Raw genomic sequence first — 15,350 nt, 5'->3', positions numbered from 1 at the left:
GCCTCCCTGCAACCAGTTTGAGAAGTCCCGAGTTAACAGCCACACTCCAGAGCGACAGATCATTATCACTCGGGTACAAGAGCAGGTCAGTGTGCAACACAAGTCTGAACTGAAAGCACATTTCTAAACAGCTTTTCACTCAACAAATCATCCTGAGCATCTGACACACCCCAGACATTTCTAGGGGTACTGGGTAGGCGACGACTCTCAGATGACTCTCCTGCCTTGAAAGAGCTGATTCTAACTGTGGGGGAGAGGTGACCACTGCTGTGGACCACAGTAAGGCAGGGTAAGAGGGACAGGGCACACATAGGGCAGCAGGAGAAAGAAGTGAGAGAGCAAGTTAAGAGGGTATCTGAGGGGGAAATGCTCCAAGCAGAGGCCAACAGCCAGCAGCCAGCACAAAGGTGTTGAGGTGAGCGCATGGTTGCAATTTCTAAGAACAGAAGGCGGCCAGTGTCACTGAAGGACACTGCACAAGGAGGGCAATGGCAGGAAATGAATCTAGAGAGGTAAGCTCTAGGACAGCTCTGCAGGCCATTTTAAGGACTGGCTTTTACTGTGTGAAATGGAAATCATTGGAGGTTCTTGAGCAGAGGAATTACATGGTCTCAGTTATGTTTTAGAAGGACTACCCCTAGGTCCCTCTAGGAGCCAGGGTGGCTCAATCAGTTAAGCAGCCGGCTCTTGATTTTGGTTCAGGTCATAGTGTCAGGTGGTAAGATCAAGCCCCACATCAGGCTCTGTGCTCAGCAGGGGATCTGCTTCAGATTCTCTCCCTCTCTCTCTCTGCCCCTCCCCCTGCTTGTGTGCTTTCTCTAAAATAAATGAATGGATAAATCTTTAAAATAAAGAAAAAAGAAAGATACCTCTAGTTGCTGGGTTGACTCTCCAGAATTAAGGCAGGAGATGGTGATAACTTTGGACCAGTGTAGGAATAGTAGAGATAGCAAGAAGTAATCAGGTTTTAGATAGATTTTGGAAGCAAAGCTGCAGATCTGACAGACTGGACATGGAGTATGAAAGGGGGAGGAGGAGAGTTGGGCAGGCCATATGAGTTTCTGCCCGAAGTAAATGGAAGGACTGAGTTGCCCCCTGATGGGGGCGAAGACTTCTGGAAGATCAGATTTTGGGTGGGAAGATGTGGAACTTAAGAACCAAGCTTTGAACAGGTTAAGTGTGAAATACCATTAAGACATCCATGTGAAGATACTGAGCAGTCACAGTTGGGTATGCAAGTCTGGAGTTAAGTGGAGAGATCTGAGCTGAAGACATAATTATAAATGTAGGAATCATGGATAGCAATCAGAGCCATCGAGACTGGAGGAAATCCCCAGAGAGGCAGTGAGATACAGAAGCACCTTTGCGGCTGAGTGCTGGAGCATTCCAACATTCAGTACTGGGAAGATATGAAGGAACTAGCACAGGAGACAAAAAGGACCAGCTAGTGAGGCAGAGAAGAAATAAGGCAGAGTTTGTACTGGCAGTCAACTGAAGAAAGGGTTTCAAGAAAGGTGTTACTAAAACAGTGCCAAAGAGTAAACTGAAGAGAGTCAAAGAAACGAAACTCCAGGTATAAAATAAGTCAGTCCTGGAGATGTAATGTACAGGATGGTGAATATAGTTAATACTCTACTGCGTATCTGAAAATTGCTAAGAGTAGGTCTTAAAAGTTCTCACAAGAAAAAAAATTTGTGTGGCAATGGATGTTAATTATTGTGAGTATTTCACAATATACACAAATATAGAATTATGTTGTATACCTGAAACTAGTATTATATTGTCAATTATACCTGAATTTAAAAACAAACAAACAAACAAACTTCTTAGCAAGATGAAGACAGAGAGCTGATCACTGGATTAGCAACATGAAAGCCACAGCTCTGCTAAAGTAGTTGGGGGAACACCTGAACCTGACTGGGTTTAAGAGAATGGGAAAAAAGGAATTTGAGACAGTAAATGCAGAAGACTTGAGCTCTGCTGTGAAGAAATGAGATACAGGAAATAATTAATAGCTGGCAAGAGATGCAAAGCTGAGAAAGGGTTTTCAGGGGATGGGAGGTACTATGCCACGTCTGAGTACTAACGGCAACGATGTGGTAGAGAGGGAAATACGCCAATGCAAAATGCAGAGGAGAGAAATGCTGGCACCATGCAGCTGAGGAGAGGACAAGCAATGGAAGGCGGTGCAGCAGTGGATGGAGAGGCTGGAAAAGGGCAAAGATAGTGAGTCCTCTGTCAAAGGAAAGGGTGCAGTGAGTGTGGGACACAAGCCAGGGTCCAGGGGGGGAAACGGGACAGTGAGGAGATTGGCAGATGGACTGGAGGGAGCCGAGGATATTCTATTATTTCTCTTTTATTTTTAAAAATCTCTACACCCATCGGGAGGCTCGAACTTACAACCCCGAGGATCAAGTGTCAAATGCTTCACCGACTGAGCCAGCCAGGCACCCCCATTATTTCTCTAAATATTTAGGACTTCTATCATCTATTTTAAAAGCTAAGTATAAAACAACTCAAAGACTTTATGCAAACCTAATACATCTATATTCATTGAATAAACACATACTTCTTACTGTTTTTAATTAGAACTGGGAGAAAGAATGGCCCTTATTAAATTCTAAAAAGAATTCATAGTTTCATGTGAAAACTAACCCACTAACATTTGCATTGATACCCCCATAATTTTAGAAGGTCCCCAAAATAAAGAATTACAAGCCCAAACTCACAAGGAATGCTTCATTGAACTCAAAAGAGCAAGGAAATTGCCTCTGAAGCTGATGAACGCAGTCAAGCCACTGCAGAAACACGGGGCAGCGCTCGTTCAGATCATCGGAGTTCTCCCCATGACCACACCGGTCAGCAAACTTGTGACCAAAATCCAGCCACTCCATCTCCACGAGGACCTGGAAACCCTGCAGGGAAACACCCGGGATAGACGATTTGTACTTATCTATGCAGACTATGACAGTCCTGAGCCTGTCAGGACTAACAGTAATAATCCCTTTTAATACCCTCCCAGTAAGCCCAACAGGAGGGCCTGACCCAGCCCCATAGCCAAGGTCTCCATGGAACACATCCTTAGGGCAATTTCCCACTTCACTCAACTCCATTCCATAATTATCAAATGGGTACTAATGATTTATCTAAGCCTTTCCTGAATCTGTACTTTCTTTCAGTATGTACTGTAAGAACCACATTTCTTCTAAACTTATTTTTTAATTTCTTTATTTTGTGTTATACTTAACTAAGTCTTGTTTCTAATATCTTTCCCTACCCCAGATTTACATGTATTTTAGGGCACCTTTATGGCTTTTCTTGTATCTTTAACCCACCATGTGGTTCTTTCAGAGTAGGGCTCTTTCTCTACAGAACACTGCAGTGATATCTGGACCCATTATCAGGATGAGCATGCCAAGATCCTACTATAATACCTCCATTTTCCTGGAGCAGCCAAAACTTTTCCAAGTAAATAGACACAGGGGGAAACATGTCTAATTTCTCAATACCTTGTTATCCACAATCTGCTCCATTTTAAAAGACACAAGAACTGTGGGAGGCACCACCACAATTTAGCTCAAGGTAAAGGAGCAATAGTTTTAAAACAAATTTCACTCTCTTTAGGCCTAACCACCAAGACCAAAACTGATCATAAAACCATCCAAGGTTTCGCCCACTCATACTGATGTACCAAATCCTACTCTTGGGATGCACCCACCTCTATGGTTCGGTAATACGGATCCAGCAAGAGCTTAGCCAATGCCACAATCTGGGGAGTGCGGTCCCAGCCATCTGAGCAGTGCGCTAGGACGGGCCGCTGATCACGATCCACAGCGTGTACTACCAGAAGTGCCGACTTCAGGAGCACAGACAGGTGATGGAGCCATTTTGTGCTTTCAAGGGCTGAGAGCCAACTATAAAAATAAAAACAGAAGGGGAAAGGAAATGCAGATTTTTATGATTTACTGCATCATGCCAAATACCCGTGAAATTAAAAGGCAATTCCCAAAGATCTTTCCCTCCAAATAAAACAGTGCCCAAACAAACAAATCTCTGTCTTTATAAAGCATGTATATAGATGCAGGTTAACCCCTACTATGCAATAGAGGACAGCTTTAGAAATAGGACAGTAATTAATAGAATTTTTGTTCTAAAAATCTTAAGGCTAGTTTCTGAGAATGAGTATCTAGTATTTTTCAGTCCATGGTAGTTATATATCCCATATAAGTAGTTCTTTCTGGAGTCTTCTGAAGGAAATAGTAATTATGCCACTTGGTTAAAGTCACATAGTCAATTAGTAGCAGATCTGCTGAGTCCTCAGCCAGGCTCTTTCTATGGCCCACCTTTGCAGAAGAGAGCACTGCTGGCTATGTAGCAAATACGAGTTGCTAATCCCCATAGCGGAGAAGCAAGCTCATTCTTGGGTCAGGCTTTTTCCCCAAAGACAATTGCGCTCCACCCTCTGGGCTGATTCCAACTGCGATGAATCTAATCCCTTACTACCAAGTGTTAGTACAAGTGGTTCAGGCCGCCATTTGATTGAATAAATCAAGGAATTCTGCAAAACTTGATATGATCAGATCTACTGAACAGAACCCAGGGAAACAGCTATGGGCTCTAGCACAAACACCAGAAAAGAGAAAATTCTGTCTTCTCTGGCACCATTTCTGGCTTCCTGAAATAGTAAAATAGGGTCTTTTAAATATTTATCTGTCTGTATTTGTTTCACAGACCATTACTGCTAATTTTTCTTGTATTCAACCAGTTCCCTTGGGTGGGCGGGGAGGGAGTTACTTCACCTACCTCACTGCAAATTTTAACAAGCAATTAAAATGTGGCAATGTTCGTAATGAGAGAGGGTAGTTTAGGACTCAGAAGCAAATGTAAAAGGATTTCACCAAATGGCAAGTTTAACCCTTTTTTACAACATGATGAATAAATTTTGACTCAAGGTAAAAACACCCCCCTCCCCAGTTCACAGCAGGTAAGTTTACCTATAGGATGTCAAAAACCAAAGAATTAAAAATGAGCCAAAAACAATGCAGAATATTAGAGGTCCCAGGAAAAACAAGAAGGCAGGGCTTCTGAGGACGGAGATCTGTTTTGTGCTCCACATCTTTAAACCTTTCAAAGGGCTAGATTTTTGCTACTGTGCTCCTAACATAGAAAGGAGAATGCACACAGGGACTGAAAGTAAGACCGAAGTGTACCAAGAAACAGAAGAAAAGATACCTCCAAACTCATTAAGAAAGAAAGAAAAAAGGCAATGCAAAATTAAAGCTAAGGCCAAAGTCTTACTTTCCCGGATCCGGCATCTGTGTGCACAGCAACCGCAGAGACTGAAAACTCCTCCTAATTGAATGAATATTTGCCATCCCCATAAACACGACCTCACAGTTTGGGTAATACTCTGCAGAGAACAACAATAAAGAGAACAAAAATATGTTGACTTTAAAGCCCACATGGCCAAATTTAAAAGCAGCAAACAGGCTATAAAGCAAATCCATTATAGTTGCTGACGAAAGAAACTGCTATTTTGATGCCTATTAGTCTAGTCCTTTTATCACAGGAAAAACAGTGCTTGAATTTTAGCTGTTTCTGCAAAAAGGAAAGTTAGATTTGTGAAGATATGGACATAAAGCAAAAGTTTTTTTGTTGTTTTTTGTTTTTTTTTAAAAGATCTATAGCCTGCTATCCCATCTCAGGTTAACTTCTTGGGCCACATCTAACTTGTAGCTCTGGAATCGCTTCGAAAAGAAGCTGGCAGAACAATGCATTTTATGTATTCACATATCGCCTTCACACAACTGCTTTCAATTTCCAGTTGAGATCACATCCTGATGAAGGAGCCTGGAACCTCTCCCTGCTCCATCAGCATACCACTGGCACTGAAGGGGTCCCTCCTTGGAGAATACATTCAGAAAGCAGGGGTGCTATAGGTCAGGACAGAGGTGTGCTGCTAGAGTCCTATATTTGGTGCTCCACCTTCCACCCCAGCCTTTCTAAGTAGAAGCCATGTGGGAAGTTTTCTCTGAGGTGAGTGAGGAGTAAACCCACCGTCAAAGGCAACGAAAAGCTTTTAGAAGGCTGAGAAATTGAGCCACTAAAGAAGCAGCTTCCAAACATGAACAGGCCTTATTACGGGGAGGATTTACTTTCTTTATCATCTAAAGGTTAGGAAGGAAGATTATTTGGTTTCCCTGCACCTCCTCCTCCACTTCCCTGAAAAGAAACAAGTGTTAAGAATCCAAACAGCTCTGGCTCTCTCAAGATAGGCTGAAGAACATAGTTTGCCGTTCATTTCAAATTGAGAACTAAGACCCAGCCGGGCATGGGCTGGGTTCATGAGAACAGTATCAGGGGACAAAGTACCATACACCTCACCCGGGCATTCACAGCCTCCTCCTTTGGCTCGGTTTGCCACAGCTGCAGCATAGGAACGTGCGTCCAAGATCAAAAGCTTCTGCGGTTGGATGGCTAAACTGTCTGCTCCTGAAGCATTCGACAGAGAAGAATCTAGGAACATGACGGGTAGGAGTGAAAAACTAGAATGAACCCATCTCTCCCCAAAATTGTGCAAAATAAGAATTAAAAACACCTCCTACAATACCAAGAAATAAAAACCCTCAATTAAATGAAACCCACCTAACCAGAACCCTTAATACACAGGACTTCTCTATCTTCTGTTTTGTCTACCAGTCTCCTTTATCTCATTTCTACATGTATAGTCTTTTCATGAAGACTGGTGACTCCTGTCATGGTCTGGAGAAATTCCAGGTCCCCTATCACATACATACCCCACTGTTGTCACAATGACTAGAAAGACAACAGACACATTAGCCCTCTTAAGCCAAGTCTGAAATAGTTGTCTGGTTCACTGTCCAGACCTATGATTCCTCAAATAATCCCATCAACTGAAGCTTCAGCCTCTCTCTCCTATGAAACAAATTATAGGTCTTACAAGGAAAGGCTACTCAAGACAAAGTTCTCAAAGATACTCTAAAAATTTCTGCTGCTGGATCCAGGGAGCATCTTACCAAATTCCACATCAGAAAGGTCTCCCGCATTGGGAAAGTCTCGAGAACTGTTCCTAGTAGACAGCTTGCTGCCACTTGATCGGGAGTCAGAGGCACAAGCTTTGGCTACCGACTGCACCAGGTGCTCATCATCAGCATTTCGCCAGCCCCACCAGCTGACCTCCGGCTGTCCACAGCGGGCAATGACAGCTCCATTACTCTGGTGCCTGTGCAAGGAATAAGACCCCATTACCCATCTCAGCGGCCCCATTCCGATGCTCTGTGCTCATACAAAAGTCAGATAGTGGATTTTAAATGTGTTAATGAAGAGCATGAATACAGGTAAGTGATGGGTGAGCTTCAAGTCCTCTCAGGGCAGAAATCTTCTATAGCATCAAGAATAAACAACAAAACCTATCTGAATCTATCTCAAAAATTGATCATTTTTGAGGCCCTTGTAAAGTCAGCAACAAAATGATAAATGTGTGCTCTTAGAAAAAAAAATTTATATTCATTAAGCAAACATTTGAATCTTCAAATTTATTTTTTGAAAACTGGGTAAAAATATAATCTACAAATACTACACTAATTCTGCTATTCAATAATGAAACATTAATCTCTTCTTAATACTGCGCCTGAATATCCTGACATAATAGATGCTGACGCAGAAAAATTTGTTTCCACAACAACTTCTGAGGGCCCACTGCAGCAACTGTACACTTATGGATGGCTTGGGGATTCTTTTTAAAACAAGATCCCACCTTTGGGACTCAAACATTAACCTGGCCCACAGTGGACCATTCTACAAAATCTTCTGAGATTTCATGACTCACAAATTGCTCTTATTATAGGCAGATAGCTCAACATACCAGCTACCTTTCCTTAAGCTCTCAGAAGGAACAGCATAAACTTCAGTAAGCCATACTCTGACCCTTTTTTATTTTTTGATAGATCTTTTGTAAAAATTAAGACCAGAAATCTAAATCAAAAGTCTTTAAAGTGATATTAAAACCTAGTGTCTTGGGGCACCTGGATGGCTCAGTCAGTTAAGCCATCTGCCTTCGGCTCAGCTCATCATCTCAGGGTCCTGGGATTGAGTCCCACATTGGACTCCCTGAGTCTGCTTCTCCCTCTCTCCCTCTGCAGCTCCCCTTGTTTGTGCTCCCTTTGCGCTCTGTCAAATAAATAAATTCTTAAATAAAACTAAAAAAATAAAAAGTAAAACCCAGTCTTTTCCTAGTTAGGAATTTAGTTAGGCAATTTTAGCAATTAAAAAGTTATAAAAGGGGGCGCCTGGGTGGCTCAGTGGGTTAAGCCTCTGCCTTTAGCTCAGGTCATGATCTCAGGGTCCTGGGATCGAGCCCCGCATTAGGCTTTCTGCCTCCCTCTCCCCCTCTGTCTGCCTCTCTGCCTACTTGTGATGTCTCTGTCAAATAAATAAATAAATGAAAATCTTTTAAAAAAAAAGTTACAAAAGTAGTATTTGGCACAAAAGGTATAAAGTTCCAATAAATGCTACAACATGGATGAACCTGGAGTATGTTATGCTAAGTTAAAGAAACCAGTCACAAAAGGCCACATATTGTATGACTGCATTTATTAGAAGTGTTCAGAATGGGCAAATCTGTACAAGGTAGATTACTAGTGACTACTAATGGGTCTGGAGTTTCTTTCTGAGAGGGTGAATATGTACTAAAATTGACTGTAGTGATGATTGCACAACTCTGAATATATTTTTAAAAATCCAACTACAGTGGCACCTGGGTGGCTCAGTGGGTTAAGCCTCTGCCTTCAGCTCAGGTCATGATCTGGGACTGAGCCCCGCATTGGGCTCTCTGCTCAGCAGGGAGCCTGCTTCCCCCACCTCTCTGCCTGCCTCTCTATCTACTTGTGATCTCTCTGTCAAATAAATAAATAAAATCTTTTTTAAAAAAATCAAACTACACATTAAAAGGGTGAACTGTGATACTCACAAAGTAGTTTTTAGAAAGTTATAAAAGTAATCGGTTCGTTATAAAACTAAATTAGCAGAGTAAGTAGTAAGCAAAATGTTTAAATGCCTCCCAATTCTATCTCCCGGAGGGGAAGTATCTATGTCTTACTTCCCATTAAAATCTAAATACAGGGCCGGAGTCATCGGTTAAGCGTTCAACTCTTGGTTTTGGCTCAGGTCATGATCTTGGGGTCCTGAGATGGGGCCCTACGTTAAAGAAACCAGTCACAGCACAGAGCTCAGCACAGAATCAGCTTGTCCCTCTCCCTTTGCTCTTCCCCCACCTCACACGCACTCTCAAATAAAATCTTTTAAAAATCTACATACATACATTCATATGCATCTATAACACATACATAGGAGACAGATCTAAATAAAACATACTACTGAATCTATTTGTCATCTTTAAGAAACAATGTGAGAACAGTTTTTATTTTTAATCCTAAAGCTCACAGGCAGTCAATGAAATTCAGCAAGAACCATATTCCACTGGAAGCATCAGTTTACTTTAGTTTTTAAATCCTCCAGAACAGAGAGACTAGCAGAAACTAGTCTCTAGTCAGAAACTAGAGACTAGCAGAGACTAGCAGTAACAGAAAGCACTAGCCACTATGCTCAGTGGGCTCACCTGCTGAATGGAGCCCAACTGGAAATCAAACCTAATTCCTAAAACGCCTACTAGCACATGTAATAGGCATTGGGAAACAACAGAGCTGACCTGTGCCAAACCTTCACAAAAAATGCTAGCAGGGCCTTTCCTGAGCATCTTCTTTCTCTGCAGTGCTCCTAGCAATGCCCAAGAGGAACAGAAGATGGCACTCTTCAGCTTGGATCTTGGATTTAAAGGGTCATAGCATTTCTAACAGCCAGCCTCAACTGAACTGTTGCAATAAGCAGTTTTCTGCTGTCTTCCAAAATGCTTTTAACTGCATGATCAAAAACTAAAACAATACAGCTAAAAATCATGAAAGAGCATTTCTACCATATCAACAAACAGAACCAAGGAAAAGGTATAAAAATGAAGATGTCCAATGGATGAGTCCCCTACTGAACACTGAATGCTTCAATTCTATATAGAAATACATAAATACTTAAACTATTCCTAAGTTAGTATTAAGCAAGCTCACTAAATGATTAGAAATTTCTAATAATCACTCAGTGCACAAAGGGGGGAGCTGTGAATTGCACTACAGATGGATGCCCTTTGCACCTTGCTAGGTTAGAGCAATCTTGGTCTTCAGTAATAAACCCAATTAAACACTCTCTCATCACAGTGGGAAAAAAAACACTAATGAGGCACTGGTTCAGCATGATGCTGTCAAGTAACTGCTGCTAGCAACTTCAGGAATCCTTACTGCAGTCTACAGACAACTAAATTCAGTAAAAGTATGCTGAATTTCAGAAGCAGCTTGCCACCTGGCCTGGCAAAGCAGAGAGTCGCAGAGTATCCCCAAAACAGTCTTCTATACACCCCTTACAAAACTTCCTGACCATTTTAACAACCCAGTTTGGGGCTCAGAGATTCAAAAATGTTCCCAAACAGAGGCTAGTTCCTAAAAGCCTAGCTGAGTTTGTTTGGACTATACCAAGAACTTTTTTTTTTTTTTTTAATACCAAGAACTTTCATTTGTAATCCTTTGAGAGCAGATTTTCTAAGAGAAATTAGAAATAAATTTTTCATTTATACATATATACTATAATCTCTAGAAAGGGCTGGGGGTGGGGGGACCCATGGCCCATGCCCTCTAGAATAAATTTTAGAAGGGAAAAAAAGGTTTCTGTTGTTTATTCTAAATTTTTCTTTAACTTGCACTTATAGGCTTCTCTACCAACAAGGAAAATTCACCTAAAGCCCTGTACTTTGAAAATGACAGTCCTTTCCTCTTATGCTCAAAGTCCACAAACCCTACAAATACTAGGGCTGCTGATCTAACACAGCTGTTGGCCACAGAGCAGCAGCTGGCTGCTTTCCCTATTTGAGATAGGCCAATCACTGCTAAGACACAAATCCTTTCAGCTTTCCCTGCTCTCTAATTCCTGTGTCATCCTTGTCACTAGAGTGATAGGTAAATTTGGTGACCTACTTTTCTAGGGGTGTCTGAAAACAACAGTGATGAAAATTGAGATTGAAAACTTAATGGATTCCACTGGGCCAGAAACAAATACTTTTTCATTTCTCTCTATTCAGGACAGCCATCAGAATTTGCCATCAGTGGACTAAATGAACAAGCTGGTTACCTCAGTGGAAATCCCACAAGGAGATAAATCCCTTCCTACAACATCAATATTTAAACGGAATGCTTCCTGGCATGGAAGTCTCTGGGTGAGCCCCAGTGGCTAGGCCCAAATTCAAGGAAAGCCCAAATCTGCAAACTGGAAAAATGGAATGGAGAATGTAAATACTATAAAGAGATGACATCTGAAACAATTTCAAAATAAGAGGCAATGTCTTCTTCAAGTCTTAACTTGAGTCCTTGAGAGCTGAGCTATTCAATGAATTATATATAAAAACAGTCCCAAGGAATACAACCTCCTCCATGTACTGCTTAGAGCAGCCCAGTATTCACAGATGCATTCATGCGGCTCAGCATACCTCTGAAGGAGGACCGTCATTCCATTTTACTAATTAGGAACAGGCTGAGGTAAATTAGGGAATTTACTCAAGGTGCCTTAGCAAGAGTTATCAGTGAGAAGACCTGAACTCCCAAACCTGTGCTTGACACCACGCCACCATTCCCTTTTAGAACTTGCCTCCCCTGGCTCTTAGGTCTTTGATCTTTTTAAGATCTTCTATCTAGCCAAGCCCTAGCCTTCTCCTTTTAATGCTCCCTCTCAAAACAGAGCTCTTTCATGTGTCAAAGTTTCAACCACAAAGACGATCACAAATTACTTGACTTTAACTCCTCTCTCTCAATCCAAAGGCCAAATGCAGTAACACATTATCTTCCCACAGAATGTCAGAAGGCTCTTAAAATAGCAAGACTAGCCACTTTTCTATTAAAGTTTTCTTATCACCTGAACCATCAGCAAGTATTCTGAATGCGGTAAGTATCAGTGTGTCACTGTAAGAGTGGCTTTAACTATAAGGAAGCACAAGCTTGCCTGGAAAATTCTCTGAACCCTTTCCTTCCTTCCCAGGTTAGCGGCAACAGAGCAGCAGACCACATGCAGTGGACAGCAGCACCAGACCAGGCTGGGCCTGGCTAGGCTTACTTACCTGTAGACGACGGCAGGGATGCGCTTCCAGGACCTGAAGCTTGCTACACTCTCTAGTTCTTTGTCGGTGATCCAGGCAGGCACTATGAGCTCCTGTGGATAGCTACCACATAGCCTAATGGGGAAGGTGAGAAGGAGGGAGTGGGGGAAGAAGACAGGGAGGGAAAGGGGGAGAGACACTAGGTGAGCCAGTATAAGGATGCTGATCAAGCTACCCAGAGCCAGTTAAAAGGCAATATGGAGCTTTAAGTGAGTCCTGGTCTACTCAGCAAAACTAGTCACCTTAGGTGTTTACTTATGTGTATGTCGCCTGACAGTATCTGGCACTGTTCTACTTTAGGCTACCTTTGGGAATTTGGTGATCCTAACATCTGAAATAAGGGGAGCCCACAGGCAATCAGTTACTTCACTCTAACATTCTCTTATAACAAACATAGAAGTCACTTCTTAACTATATAAAGTTCACAGTCCAACTACAGAAGAGAAAGTCTGTCAACCTCTACCAGACCCCCTCACTCTTTCAGGCTTCTGTCAAAGGGAAACATGTGAAGAAAGACAAAAGTCTGCAATTTCAAGTTTCCAGATACCTTACAGAATTACTAACATATTCTCTGATGTGTCCTAATTATAGGTAACAGGTACAGGCAGGGTATGCAGAAGCAGTACCAGAAGTCAGGACACTGCATACATAATCACAGTTAGTAATATGAGTAAGCTGTTAATCATAATTTCATAAAACATACTTTAGAACTATATTCAGGGGGGATAAAGCTCTTTTCATTAGGGAGGAAGATAGTAGCTACATGCTAGTCAGGCTGGTGCCCTAAAAAGCAGTTCTTTCTGACAGGTTTTTCACTTATAGGACATTGTCTCTCTATGGGTATCCTAATATTCCTTTTTAGCAGTGAAGGGAATAAGACCTTCAATCCGAATCTTAAAATACACAAATTCCTCCTCCTCCTGTACCACCACCTGAAGCGGCCCTTGCCTACCTTATGCAGTGGGGGAAGAGGCAGAAAACACCAAGTAGTTTAGGATCATTCTGCAAAAAATATCTACAACATGTTCTCAATTTCCAGAAGATTAAATATCAAGAATTTAAAAGCCACTGCTCTGATGGCTACCCACAAACAGACCAAGAAAATGGCTATCATAATTTGAGGCAGTTTGAAAAACAGAATGATTAATGCCTCCAACTGCTAGATCTTAAGAGGAGAAAAATACTAATTTAAATCTCCTGAACAATTTTCTTTTGTTTCATAGAAATTTAGACCACCAAAATCATAATAGTTAGCTGCCCCCCAATACCAAAGTATTCACACCTTTTAAGGAAACAAGAAATGGGAAATATTTAATAGTGATTATATTAATATTTAATGATTAAATGGTCATAGCTATTTAGTTGGAAAGTACAGAATAGTATTTATGCCTATTTCATAGAATCTGGAGTAAAATTAAGTCATAAAAACTAGCTTATAAGTGTTGTATCACTGCTTTGCGATTACAGAGTCTATCTCCAATGTGACATCAAGTGGTGACGAGACCAATGGAAACTGCCTGCCTACATGAGAACACAATACTGTCTAGGAAATGCACGCACCTGGAACAACAGAGATCTGGAGGGGGGATGGAAAGGAAGGTTCCAGAATCCTATGAAATACCACTTTTCCACTCCAGTAACAGCAATGGGAATAGAAGGCTCAAGAAGTACTCTGAAGACCATGCAGTTAGATATAATAAAATTCCACTGAAAAAATAGGTCTATGTCTAAGTTCAAATGCTCCGCCGCATGAGAACTGGGGTTTCTGCAAAGGCACTGGCTGTGAAGCACAGTCCATAGGCACCCATACAACTCACTTGTACTTCTCATTGATGTTGGAAATCCTCCAGGCATTGTTCATATCAAAACCCATTCGCTCCACTTCGTTTTTAAACCTTGACGTTACATGCTCCCCTAGGGGCCAAGGACAGCAAAAAGAAAGAAATGAATACCATTTTGTAAAACAGGTAGAATAAAAGCATAGCTACCCTGCTCAGTTATATAAATAACATGTACTTAGTTTTAGTTTAAAAAGTCCCTGTCAGCGTAAGACTATACAAAGGAATGAGGAACTAATTTTTAATAGAAATATAGCTAATCCAATTTACATCAGTTTCAGGTCTACAACATAGTGATTCAACAATTACATATATTATGAAACGCTCACTGTAAGTGCAGGTACCATCTGTCACCATACAGAGTGACAGTTATTACAATATTATTGCAATATTATAATATTGCTATTATAATTTTATATCCCAATATTATGGTAGTTATTACAATATTATTGACTATACTACAGTATTACAATAAAATATTATAATATTATTGTATTTACAATATTACTATATTCCCTATGCTGTACCTTGTATCCTTTTGACATATTTCTTACTGAAAGTTTATACCTCTTAATCCCCTTCACCCTTTTTGCCCATCGCCACCCCCTACTTTGGCAACCAGAAAACTAATGTGTTCTCTGTATTTATGAATCTGTATTTTTTTGTTTGTCCGTTTTTAGATTCCACATATAAGTGAAATCATATGGTATTTGTCTTTCTGTCTTATTTCACTTGGCATAATAACCTCTAGGTCCCTCCATGTTGTCACGAATGGCAGGTTTTCTTTTTTATGAGTCAGTAATATTCCTGTATGCGTGTGTATGTACACAACGTGCACATGCGCGTGCATATGCCCCATCTTCTTTATCCATTCATCTATTGATGAACACTTAGGTTGACTTAGGTCGTTCCCATTATTTTGGGGCGCCTAGGCAGCTCAGTGGGTTAAGGCTCTGCCTTTCGCTCAGGTAATGATCTCAGGGTCCTGGGATGGAGCCCCACATGGGGCTCTCTGCTCAGCAGGGAGCCTGTTTCCCATTCTCTCTCTCTGCCTATTTCTCATTTGTCAGGTAATTAAATAAAACCTTAAAAAAAAAGAATTATGTTATCTCATTTAATCACTACTACCAACTCAGAGTGGTTATCACCGAGTTCATTTTACAGAGGATAAAACTGAGACTGAGAGAGGTTATTATGGTAGGTCTGTCCTACCATAATCCAGTCCCTGTCACTGGCTACTCTCCCAT

At 41.3% G+C, this 15,350-nt stretch overlaps 1 protein-coding gene and 1 long non-coding RNA gene across 13 annotated transcripts in view; one reads left to right on the top strand and one right to left on the bottom strand.

Annotated features, from left to right (window-relative positions):
- The window catches only part of LOC132023318 (uncharacterized), a 101,923-nt gene extending 87,861 nt beyond the window's left edge, over nt 1–14,062 (top strand). For 3 of the 7 annotated variants that reach the window (XR_009405930.1, XR_009405927.1, XR_009405922.1), the window contains 3 exons: nt 11,198–11,332; nt 11,963–12,053; nt 12,148–12,234. This is a non-coding gene — a long non-coding RNA (uncharacterized LOC132023318). Of the gene's footprint in view, nt 1–3,624; nt 3,674–11,197; nt 11,333–11,962; nt 12,054–12,147; nt 12,235–13,732 lie in introns of those variants that run through there. The other 4 variants (XR_009405926.1, XR_009405929.1, XR_009405924.1 and 1 more) reach the window with 4 other exon arrangements.
- Nucleotides 1–15,350, bottom strand: part of MTMR3 (myotubularin related protein 3) — a 139,966-nt gene that overhangs the window by 10,651 nt on the left and 113,965 nt on the right. For all 6 annotated transcript variants that reach the window (XM_059408796.1, XM_059408799.1, XM_059408800.1 and 3 more), the window contains 7 exons: nt 14,083–14,179; nt 12,227–12,340; nt 7,038–7,243; nt 6,385–6,516; nt 5,299–5,410; nt 3,719–3,914; nt 2,730–2,915 (listed from right to left, as the gene is read on the bottom strand). In XM_059408796.1, the coding sequence (XP_059264779.1) occupies nt 2,730–2,915; nt 3,719–3,914; nt 5,299–5,410; nt 6,385–6,516; nt 7,038–7,243; nt 12,227–12,340; nt 14,083–14,179 (1,043 nt within the window). The remainder of the gene's footprint in view (nt 1–2,729; nt 2,916–3,718; nt 3,915–5,298; nt 5,411–6,384; nt 6,517–7,037; nt 7,244–12,226; nt 12,341–14,082; nt 14,180–15,350) is intronic.

This window comes from Mustela nigripes, chromosome 8 (genome assembly GCF_022355385.1).
Source record: "Mustela nigripes isolate SB6536 chromosome 8, MUSNIG.SB6536, whole genome shotgun sequence".
Lineage (NCBI taxonomy): Eukaryota > Metazoa > Chordata > Mammalia > Carnivora > Mustelidae > Mustela > Mustela nigripes.
Note: the sequence above shows the minus strand (reverse complement) of the source record. Positions and strands in the feature narration are given on the sequence as shown.